We start from the raw sequence: 12,075 nt of genomic DNA, 5'->3' as shown, positions 1-12,075 counted from the left end.
CACATAACCTCGGTAACAATTTTAATTCTAATTCTTTTCTGGAGGTTTAAAATTTTTGGGGTCAAACTGACATCAGGGACAAAGCTGTTAGTAAATTTTAAGACACAAATTTAAAAGTGACAGGAAAGGATTTAGGGATTAAACAGATGAAATATGCTTGCGTACTTTTCTTCTTTCAATTTCTAAAGATAGTTTTACCATTTTCCTGCTGGTAATTCATTTTCAAACACGGTTCGCTGTTCGGGACTAAAATAATTCGTTTTTTTTATTAAAATATGAAAAACATGTGATTACTTAACTGAAGTGAAAGCTTTGTGTTTGTGAGACAATGAAAGTAGACCTCTCACAGTGTAACTAAAGCCAGTGTGAAATCCCAGGAACAGATGTGCAGTCAGTATTCTTCAGGCGGAAAACAGGAGTACTGTGGCGCCCCCTTTCGGTCCATACACGTAAATGGTCTATGTGGCCATCGATGCGTCTGTGCTCGACAAACAGACCTGTCTGTGGCGCCTTGTCAACAGCAGCTGCGTCTAATATAAACAGTATAGAGTCACACTCCGTTTTCCGTTTTTGAGGAATGGAAAACAAGAAATTTAAAATAAATCTTGACGATTCTGCTTTCAGCAGGGAAAGAAGTCCGGTGGGTAATTTAACCTGTAATTATAATTCGGCTTCATTTGAGATTCCCAGCCTCTGTTTTTGCAAGTTAGCTGGCTAGCTTGCTAACTGTAGTCTCTATATCAGCTTGTTTTTCGAATTTTTCCCGTTCCACCTTAAGTGGGGCAGCAGTAACATTCTGGCGCCTGAGGCGTTGTAATAGTCGCTGCACCGTTTAAGGCGGAACGGGGAAATTCGAACAAGAAGCAGGTGAATGAGAAGCCGACGTTAGCCTCGTTCTGGCAGAGCAACGCTAGCTAGTAGCTCCTACCTGTTACAGCATAGTTCTGTATTTAAATGACAAACAGGAGTGAACCAAACATTTTGCTCCACAAATAAGAGCGCAAAATGATTTTTACTGTTTTACAGTCCAGAGGTTAGCTAACCTGGCTAGCTTTCTGCAGGGAAACATTTAGTATTTTCTGCATTTTAGCACCGTCAGTATTTGACGTAACACTAACTCAGCTGGTAAAAATCGCTTCACCGGTCACAGAAATATTTTTGTAACTACGGTAACAAATGATCTCCTTTCCGCAAGCTCACCGGCTTTGCGTGTGAAACTGCAGTTTGTTTGATGTAAAACATTCAATGTGTCCTCGCAGGTGGCATCTCTTTTCAAGCCCTCGTCAAAAGGAGGCCATGGAGAGACGTCGTCCACCCACAGTGCCCCCCAAGCTGCTGGCCAGCCATTATCCTATGCAGAGTTTATTGTCCACAGCAAAAGCAGAGAAGCTGCCAAAGGACCAAACACACAAGATGCGCCCCGAGATGCAGGGAAGAAAGTGGATATGCCTCCCAAATGTGAATCGTTTACAAAATCTTCCACAGACTTTGGACAACCTCAGACCAGAACAAGTGAGCATGAGGGTCCGGGACCCAGTAAAGTGGAAACCACTGCAGTTTCAAAGATGCAGAAGGAGGTTCTGGAAGAAGGAGAGAAGAAAAAGGAGGAAGGTCAAGGCCCTGAGGAACTCCGTGTTACCCCACATCTGTTAGGGTCAGGGAACAGCATAATTGTCAGCCCTAGACAGGTACGGAGCTGTTTTGTGTGTCAGAATCATAAAGTGCGGGTATTGTGGCATGTCATTGAGAAGGTGTTGTATATAGTTTGTGGAGTTATAAATATTATTGTGCAAAAGTCTGAGATCTTTGCTTATTTAATTTCTAGTCAAAATGGCCATTTGGTTATTCATTTTTCAAAGTAAAGAAAACAAAATAAATTACTCAAAAGCCCTTATCTCTTAGTATGTCATCTCTCTTTCATTTAATCACTCTTTACTTTTGTGTCTACTAGCAATTTAGCGCTTCAGTCTTCTCAATCTTAAAGCCAGTGAGTTATATCTGTGTCCTTCCAGCCTACATCTGTTCCCAGATGTGTCACTGAAATGATATCCTCTTTCAAATAGACACTAACATTCACACAAGCAATGACCCAAACGCACCAGCAGTCTCACAGATTTCTTTCTCATGTACATCTACAATAGCTAAAGGAAATGTTTCTGAGGAAATTAGAAATGCGAACATCCACTTGAATAAGGAAGGGAGGAAATCAAAACAAAACAATAAAAAAAAACAAGTTTAAAAGATTACTGCTCTTTCAAGACAACTCATTGCTATGGATCAGAAAGTAGTTGCAGGAAATGGACAAAAAAGAAAATGGAGAAAAGGAAATGGACAAAAAAGACAAAAATTTGCACCAGAACAATTTTTGTTTCTCAGATTTCACAGGCATTTTGTTTCTCAGATTTGAGAGACCAGTGAGACTAGTCCAGTTGTCTTGTTCATGTTTTGGCAGTATGCATTTGTCTGCATAGCCTTGTGGCTTATTTGTATTTGTATGTTTTATGTGCCACCACTGCAGAGAGGAAACCCGATCCTGAAGTTTGTCAGGAGTGTTCCATGGGAATTTGGAGAAGTGGTGCCTGACTATGTCTTGGGTCGAACAACATGTGCTCTCTTTCTCAGGTAGTGTCTTTGTGCGTTATGTGCAGTGTTTCAGCGTCAGCAGAGGTGTGAAACCACAGCGCACTCCTCATGCTTTTGCAAAGAAATTAGTCAGAATTCACAGAAGGGGGAGAACAGAAAAGACCCATTTTAGGTACAGAGTTGCATTGTTAAATATATTTAGCCCCACAGAATGACAAAAATAGATTTCCTATAGCATTGTTCATGTAACGTGAAAAAAGTACCTTATTCCCCCCAAAAGAAGGCAACTAAGGCAACAATCTGCAATCTGTCTTTTTTCTATACCTACAGTTTGCGGTACCATAACCTGAATCCAAACTACATCCATGAGCGGCTGAAGCAGTTGGGGCAATCTTTCACACTCCGAGTGTTGCTTGTGCAGGTTGATGTGGTGAGCAGTCATTAATTTCTACTGAACTCTGTTGAAATATATGCTTAACAATATATTTTAATAATATAAAGCCAGTTTGGGTGCAGGCAATTGTATAAAATGATTTTAATATGGTACTATATTATATACTATATTAATATATGTGCAACCTAACAGTTTTCAAATGATAAGTAGACAGAGCTGTAGAAGATTCAGAAGTGACAGAGAAAACTGAACATCAAACATCATTAAATGGCTCATATCTTGCAATTTTTTTTAATTTTTTTTTTTTTATCACTGAGGTTCACTTATGATGTTTTTTATGTTATCATGTACCAGAAACAATCATAATACATTTTCATATGACCATTTCCCAACCTCTCTTTATCCCTTACAATTAGGTACAATTAAGCAGGCTGTTTTTGTCACTGTGCTTTTAATACAAATATATGTTTCCTGATTGGCTGCTCTGTGCTTTGCATCACTCAAAAGGCAGACTTGGCTGAAAATCTTTACAATTTCAGTATTTATAGGCAGAGGTAAACTGCTACAGGCTCAGTTAGGGGTGGGGTAAAAAAATTATGTTATCGTGACATTTTGTGTGACAATATTTAGCACAGGAAAGGAAGAATGCTGTCAAAAACCTGGTTGTATTTGCAGCTGGAAAAAGGTAGTAAATCGCAGTGTATCACAAAATATGTTATTGCAATACGTTTAAAATCGCAATAATATCATATTGTGACAATATTATTATTATCAAGATAATGTGTTGTGGGTCCTTTGGTGATTCCCACCCCCAGGGGATATATGTAAATCCATTGTTTTTTTTATGACATCACAAGAACAAATTTGTTTCCTTACATGGATGGGAGAGTGAAGGGTATGTTTTGAAACTTAAGAATGTTTACATGTTACATCAACCTTTTATAATCTCCATATGTCCATGAAGACACAATCAATAAAGGAGTGGTTCTGCAGGTGGGGACCACAGACCACTTCTCAGTACCTTTCTGCTTTCTGGCTGATGTTTTGGTCACTTTTGAATGTTGGTGGTGCTTTCACACTCGTGGTAGCATGAGACGGACTCTACAACCCACACAAGTGGCTCAGGTAGTGCAGCTCATCCAGGATGGCACATCAGTGCGAGCTGTGGCAAGAAGGTTTGCTGTGTCTGTCAGCGTAGTGTCCAGAGGCTGGAGGCGCTACTAGGAGTCAGGCCAGTACACCAGGAGATGTGGAAGAGGCCGTAGGAGGGTAACAACCCAGCAGCAGGACCGCTATCTCTGCCTTTGTGCAAGGAGGAACAGGAGGAGCACTGCCAGAGCCCTGCAAAATGACCTCCAGCAGGCCACAAATGTGCATGTCTGCAGAAACGGTTAGAAACCGACTCCATGAGGATGGTATGAGGGCCCGATGTCCACAGATGGAGGTTGTGCTCACAGCCCAACACCGTGCAGGACGCTTGGCATTTGCCAGAGAACACCAGGATTGGCAAATTTGCCACTAGCGCCCTGTGCTCTTCACAGATGAAAGCAGGTTCACACTGAGCACATGTGACAGATGTGACAGAGTCTGGAGACGCCGTGGTGCCTGCAACATCCTTCAGCATGACCGGTTTGGCAGTGGGTCAGTCATGGTGTGGGGTGGCATTTTTTTGGAGGGCTGCACAGGCATTGAAGCTATGGACTGGCCCGCCCGTTCCCCAGACCTGAATCCGATTGATCTGGGACATCATGTCTCGCTCAATCCACCAACGCCACATTGCACCACAGACTGTCCAGGAGTTGGCAGATGCTTAAGTCCAGGTCTGGGAGGAGATCCCTCAGGAGACCATCCGCCACCTCATCAGGAGCATGCTCAGGCATGGTAGGGAGGCACATGGAGGCCACACACAATACTGAGCCTCATTTTGACTTGTTTTAAGTCATATATATATATATATATGTGTGTGTGTGTATAACTGCTATTGTGCTATAGCTACAAAACCTTGTATGTCCAATTTTGTTGTTTTTCAGTTTTTGACATAATTTGAAAATGCCTGTTGTCTTTTACATTGTTTCATTCAAGTTCCATTAACTTACATTAAAAGTACAGTAGTAAAAATATATTTTCCTTCTCTTGTCGAGTTATCATTTTGGAGATGCGAGATCTTTCCAAGCTATGTTTTTTAGAGTTTAAATAGGTGTGTGTCATGCTTGCATGTAGATCCTGTTACAATTCTTAGCTGACTTGTCAGTCTGTGGCTTTCTGCTTTGATTCTCTTTCTGACTTTGATGTTTGTCTTTGATTTTCATTTGTGAACCTCACTTTTTGTCTGCATGTCTCTCACCCTCTCTTTCAAAACTGTGTCTGTCACGGCCGACATTCCCTTAAGTCAGATTGGGCCACGTATTTCATAGATTTCTTCACTTTCCATTTCTGTTTCATTTTTTGCTGGACAGGGTTGAGAAACAGCTTTTTAAGAACATTCTGCCCATTGTTATTTTCTTGTTGATTCAGAAAGACCCTCATCATGCGCTGAAGGAACTGGCCCGAATCTGCATCATGGCTGACTGCACGCTCATGTTGGCCTGGAGGTGAGCTCAGGAAACAGGTTCAATTTTGCGAGCTGCATTGCCACCTGTAACACTTTGCTATAAAATAACAATTACCAAAAAAATTGTGTGCGTTTTTTTTAAAGCCCCGAAGAAGCTGGTCGTTACTTGGAGACATACAAATCTTATGAGAAGAAGCCTGCAGATCTACTTCAAGAGCAAGTAGAGAAGGATTACCTCTCTAAGGTCAGAATACACTAGCTGCACATATGCACACACATGATTTATTGAAATTGTAGTGGGCAGTATATGGATATATACTGATATTATGGTATTACTAACATTTCTGATGGTTTGAGTATATATCATATGTATATTTTACTGAAAAAATATTTTAGATGCTTAATATATACCCCAGTTCCAATGAAGTTGGGACATTGTGTAAAACATATATAAAAACAGAATATGATTATTTGCAAATCCTTTTCAACCTATATTTAATTGAATACACTACAAATACAAGATATTTAATGTTCAAACGGATAACACTTTTTTTCTTTATTTTGCAAGTATTCACTCATTTTGAATTTGATGCCTGCAACACATTCCAAGGAAGTTGGGACAGGGTCATGTTTACCACTGTGTTACATCACCTTTCCTTTTAACAACACTCTAAGCGTTTGGGAACTGAGGACACTTAATTGTTGAAGCTTTGTAGGTGGAATTGTTTCCCATTCTTGCTTGATGTACAACTTTAAATGCTCAACAGTCCGGGGTCTAAGTTGTTTTTGCGCTTCATAATATGCCACACATTTTCAATGGCAGACAGGTCTGAACTGCAGGCAGGCCAGTCTAGTCCCCGCACTCTTACTACGAAGCCACGCTGTTGTAACACGTGCAGAATGTGGCTTGGCATTGTCTTGCTGAAATAAGCAGGGACGTCCCTGAAAAAGATGTTGCTTGGATGGCAACATATGTTGCTCCAAAACTTGTATGTACCTTTCAGCGCTAATGGTGCCTTCACAGATGTGTAAGTTACCCATGCCATGGGCACTAACACACCCCCTGTACCACCAGAGATGCTGGCTTTTGAACTTTGCGCTGATAACAATCCGGACAGTCCTTTTCCTATTTGGCCCGGAGGACACGATGTCCATGATTTCCAAAAACAATTTGAAATGTGGACTCGTCAGACTACAGGACACTTTTCCACTTTTCGTCAGTCCAGCTCAGATGAGCTCGGGCCCAGAGAAGCCGGCGGCGTTTCTGGGTGTTGTTAATATATGGCTTTCACTTTGCATGGCAGAGTTTTAACTTGCACTTGTAGATGGAGTGACGAACTGTGTTCACTGACAATGGTTTTCTGAAGTGTTCCTGAGCCCATGTGGTAATATCCATTACAGAATGATGTTAGTTTTTAATGCAGTGCTGCCTGAGGGATCGAAGGTCACGGGCATTCAATGTTGGTTTTCTGCCTTGCCGCTTACTTGCAGAGATTTCTCCAGATTCTGGACTGTAGATGATGAAATCCCTAAATTTCTTGCAATTGTAAGTTGAGAAACATTGTTCTTAAACTGTTGGACTATTTGCTCACGCAGTTGTTCACAAAGAGGTGAACCTCGTCCCATCTTTGCTTGTGAATGACTGAGCCTTTCAGGAATGCTGTCTTTATACCCAATCATGACACTCACCTGTTTCCAGTTGACCTGTTCACCTGTGGAATGTTCCAAGCAGGTGTTTTTGAGCATTCCTCAACTTTCCCAGTCTTTTTTTGCCCCTGTCCCAACTTCTTTGGAACGTGTTGCTGGCATCAAATTCAATATGCGTGAATATTTGCAAAAAACAATAAAGTTTATCTGTTTGAACATTAAATATCTTGTCTTTCTAGTGTATTCCATTGAATATAGGTTGAAAAGGATTTGCAAATCATCGTATTCTGTTTTTATTGACGTTTTACACAACATCCCGACTTCATTGGAATTGGGGTTGTAAATCTAAAATATGTTCATTGTGCAAAATAGTAATAAAGTGAACAGTATGTATATAAACCTACATCAATGTTGCTGTCAAAGAGGCCCAGCAAGAAATTCAATCTTTAAAAAGGCTGAAATTGGCTTTAACAGTTTTTTTTGTTAGAATTTGTATTGCATTTAAGATGGAATGGTAAATTCGAATAGAATGCCAATTGAAGCTTTGTCACCTTTCTTCAGATGTCATTTGTCTCATGTGTGCATCCCATACTCTTGTGCCTTCGACTATCATACACTGCTGGAATGAAAAATATTACAGCTATTTACACTATTGTGTACCAGCTGGTCCAGGGCTTGTTTTGCGAACAAGGCGGAGTCATGCGACGTCTCAGGTGATATGAGAGAGTGCACAACAATTGATCTGGTGTCCATGTTGAGCTTAGACTAACACCAAAAGACTGGCTGTTCCTTAATGTCTGCTTTTTCACAAACTGACTGAAAATGTGACTGAAACACCCATGATTCAAGCTTATGTTAATGCCATTTCTAACATTTGTACATTGTGTATCTGCGTTTATATGTGGCATATGACTCACTGATAAAACTCATAGCTGAGGAAGAATTTCAACCAGATGAACCAATATACTACTACTCTGAACATGACCACCTGTTATTCTCTTCCAACCTGGCAGGTTACTGATTGTCTAACCACAGTGAAGTCCATCAACAAGACTGATTCCATCACGCTGCTCTCCACATTCTCTGTAAGAACATTTAGCACTTGTTCTGGATGAACATGATTGTGCCTTTCCTCCAGACAAACTGCCCAACTAATAGAATATTTACTCTAATTGGATTCACTGTTTTAATATGCATTGTGTTCTCTACAGTCTTTGGAGGGCATCATTAATGCATCAAAGGAAGAGCTACTGCTGTGTCCTGGACTCGGCCCTCAAAAGGTCAGTTCAACAGAGAGATTGTACACAGTTTTTTAGGTTATATTTGTCATTTTTAAACGTACATACATAAATTCTCATTTAATGCCTGTCTTTATTAGGCAAGAAGGCTGCATGATGTTCTTCACCAGCCCTTTCTGAAGTCCAAAAAGAAAGAAAGCTGAGGAGACGTGGACTCCTTTCAGATGAGCAAGTTCAAACACAGAATCTCTTACAACGCACATTAGGACTTCACTAGGTCCAGGCTTGGAGCTCTAGATTGTTTAGAGATAACAGTGCCTCTCTAATAGCCAGCTGGAGGAAGCTCTGTGGTTGGGTATTTTGTCTTTAAAGGATTGAATCAGAGGAGCTGAAGTGCATTTATCTCAAAGTGGCTAGATTTAAATCCCAATTATGGCCCTGAATAATGTTTTTTTTGTGTGTGTGTCTATTATTTCTTTGTTACAATAAAGTAGTATTTTTTTAATAGTGAGAGTCATTTGTATGAAGTGCCCACTAATTTAGTTATTTGTATAAGTAAGGAATAGTTTTTACTAAAAACACTAAATTTGCATGCTTTGAAAATTATTTGCAGCATCTATTGAGTTTCTATGAGTAACTAAAGGAACATTCATTTTTACATTGTTTTGATCTCCTTTCCACCATTTAGCCATTCGTTTACTAGGTTTAGTTCACTTTAATTTGCTACAGCCAAAATCCAAATGAACAAAAAGAGGAGACTTAAATGAATGTTTAAGTTTGTGAATATTAAAATGCACCTGGCTTCATTTGACCCAAACTGCAAAGAAATTACATCAGTCATTTTTAAATGGTCAGTTTTATTAAAAACTAAATGTAAAATACAGCAGTTTTGTTTCCACTGGGGTATATTAATAGCCTCAGATCTCTTTGCCCATGACCTTTTTAATCCAGTCCAGGAATGTGGAAATTTTGAGAGAGACCCCAGGGTACCTAGGGTCATTGCATCTCTCTCGAAATGTGTAGATGGCTAAGCCCTGCAGCTTAGACTTACAAATCAAAGGACCTCCAGAATCACCCTGTGTGAGAGAGAGAGGGAGATATGATTTGTACAGTATTTGATTAATGATTTGTATTAGTTTGTTAGTTAAAGCAGCCCCATGGATCCAAGTGCCAGACTGCCATACCTGACAGAAAGTGTTGTCTTCAGCTGTAGCAGTGCACATCATGCAATTGGAGTCATAGTAAATCTGCCAAATCTCTTTACATTCAGGTTGAGGCAGTACTGTGAGTGAAGTCTCGATCAATACATTAGATTCCATGCTGTTAGGCTGTCTCATGCCCCAGCCTGCTATGTTACATTTCACGGATGTCTTGTCTTTCTTCCCAGGAAGCTTCATAACTTTAACAAACTTATTCAGCTTTGCATTAGACTTCAGCTGTAAGGCATAATTTAGACAGCGAGTTAGAGAAATGAGTGTTTAAGTCTTCATATCACCAATAAAGAAGGAAAGCCCAAGGCCAGCATGTCGTACCTTAAGTAGCATGATGTCTACAGTCAGGTTTTCCCAGTTGCCTGCAGTCGTATACTTATTGTAGTTTGGATGCCTGATGGAATTCCTTACTTGGATTCTCTGCTGATTTGGTTCTGTTTTCTTTATATTATGAGCCCCTAGAACGACCTCTAGATCGGCTCTGCTGGTAATGTTCAAAGAATAGTAAAGCATACCAGGTTTACAGGTTACATTGTGTGACAAACATCTCATTGACTGAAATAAAAGGAAGAACAGAAAGAAAGATTTTTCCTGGCTTACCACCAACTACACAAAGAATAATATAGTGTTAAATATTTGAAGCAGCAACAAAAGTAACCTATTCAGGAAAGTTTGATTATATAACTCAACATTTCAAGAAAATGTTAAATGTTAAATTGTGCTCACTCATACTTAGTCTAGTATCTTTTTTTGTTTACAGGTTATTAAGGTTTACCCCTTGAAATAAATATTAAAGAAAAACAAATGACATGTTGAAATCTTTATGTAAATCCTCCCCACATTTGCTGTGACATACAAGCATACATATAGACAGTACTGTTACTGTGGTCCCAATTCAGGACCACTAAGTTGAGATCCCTGTTTATATGCGATTTAGAAAGGTTGTTTAAGATTTGTAGAAGGTTTGTAGAAGATGGTTGAAAAAAAATGTGTACCAACCTCTAATTATACTGGTGAGATGGCACATAGTTGGGCCTAAACTTTACATAGATATAGACTAAAAACACTCAAACTCAATTTGTCCACGCATTTCCTGTTACCATATAGTTACTTTTAGCAGGTTCTCTGGACAGATGAAAAAAATTGAACTCTGTGGTCATAATAATCCACACAGTATATGTAAGAAAATGACAAATTACAAAAAAAAGAGAATCGACCACAATAAAAACGTCTGTAGTAAAGAAAATGGTTCTCTCTGACACCAAAAGGAGTTCCTCTTTTGTTACGATGTCAAGCTTGTAACAATGGAAGAACCCTTTTCAAAAAGATTGTTTACTGAACCATCTGCAGCACCATCAATCTGAAAAGCCATTTCATAACGCAAGGGATTTTTTGAGCGTTTATGGTTTTATATAGAATCATTTTCTTTACTAAAGAACCCTTGCGAACCATCTTTTTAAAGTGTACAGCATTTTATTGAATTTTTCATCTGTATTTTATCTCTGTGCTTAAATAGATTGACTAGTGATTTATCTGTTTGAGTACTGATATCACTCTAAAGAATCCTTTTTGGCTTTCTTAAGAATGTTGTTGCAGCCTAGCGTGTGCTTCTAAATCTGAGGTCAGTAAAAAAAAAAAGCCACCTTCTTGTGGTTACTGATGCGATCTTACATGCAACACATTACTATCCTTTCATGATGAGCACTAAAGCGGACACTCACTTTAGACAGTGGGCTGCAGTCAGTACAAAGTCTTTTCTGATGAGTATTCCTCCACATGTATGACGTCCATTATGCTGAACAGACACCATGTAGGGTCTGGAGTGAGGTTTAGCTTCCTTTCCTCCAACAATACCACTGTCCATGGCTCCTGAGAAACAAAAACAACAAATGAATGCCACGGGTACTGCTGTAGAGCAGAATGAAATGATGGAAAGGGTCTTACTTGACAAAGTGAGGAAGTAGAGCAGTGCAGAGATGTGAAGTAGCATGATTAAATGCTGCAGTGAGGAGATGAGGTCTGGGTTGTCTGGGTTTTACATACACGCAAAACATGCAGCCACGCCCCCACAGATGGGGTGGAAATTCTTAAGTTATTGTACTTCCTATACTTAACCTATTGAGGGCTGTTTTTGTTTCCTCTTTTTTGAATTTTGGTCGTTAAAAATTACAATCAGTTACAATTAGTCATTACAGTATTTTCTAATTATCTGATTAATATACCATACCGTCTTCTTTAAACCTCTGACATCTGGTCTGGTTTGATCTTTGTTTTTGACTGTGTGGTATCATCATGTCAAGATTGAAGAGCTTTCTGATGCCTTCAGGAAAAAAGGCTGTCAACACTGGCAGGCTTAGAGAGAGGGTGGGGGTGGCTGAAAAATATAAAGTGTCCTGTTGAATGGCAAAAATGAGAGGAAGTTCACTAATAGCTGCCCTTCACATGGGGAAA

General features: G+C 39.6%; 2 protein-coding genes across 3 annotated transcripts; one reads left to right on the top strand and one right to left on the bottom strand.

Annotated features, from left to right (window-relative positions):
• The first annotated feature begins 492 nt into the window (after positions 1-492).
• Positions 493-8,918, top strand: ercc1 (excision repair cross-complementation group 1). The gene is made up of 9 exons (XM_017706550.1): positions 493-640; positions 1,260-1,688; positions 2,519-2,622; positions 2,914-3,013; positions 5,492-5,568; positions 5,673-5,772; positions 8,189-8,260; positions 8,387-8,455; positions 8,554-8,918. Exons 1-9 carry the CDS (start codon positions 578-580, stop codon positions 8,614-8,616), a joined length of 1,077 nt encoding a protein of 358 aa, XP_017562039.1. The 5' UTR covers positions 493-577; the 3' UTR covers positions 8,617-8,918.
• Positions 8,919-9,250: 332 nt separating this feature from the next.
• LOC108432598 (granzyme B-like) lies at positions 9,251-11,666 on the bottom strand. 2 transcript variants are annotated; one of them, XM_017706551.2, is made up of 5 exons: positions 11,569-11,666; positions 11,346-11,493; positions 9,946-10,108; positions 9,598-9,849; positions 9,251-9,489 (listed from the first exon to the last, which is right to left on the bottom strand). In XM_017706551.2, the coding sequence occupies exons 1-5, from the start codon at positions 11,612-11,614 to the stop codon at positions 9,331-9,333; spliced, it is 768 nt and encodes a 255-aa protein (XP_017562040.1). In that variant the 5' UTR covers positions 11,615-11,666; the 3' UTR covers positions 9,251-9,330. The 2 variants fall into 2 exon arrangements, with proteins under 2 accessions (XP_017562040.1, XP_017562041.1); XM_017706552.2 differs by having other exon boundaries at positions 9,946-10,105.
• Positions 11,667-12,075: the final 409 nt, after the last annotated feature.

Source organism: Pygocentrus nattereri, chromosome 6 (assembly GCF_015220715.1).
Source record: "Pygocentrus nattereri isolate fPygNat1 chromosome 6, fPygNat1.pri, whole genome shotgun sequence".
NCBI classification, from domain to species: Eukaryota; Metazoa; Chordata; class Actinopteri; order Characiformes; family Serrasalmidae; genus Pygocentrus; species Pygocentrus nattereri.
This window is presented reverse-complemented; position numbering and strand designations above follow the sequence as displayed.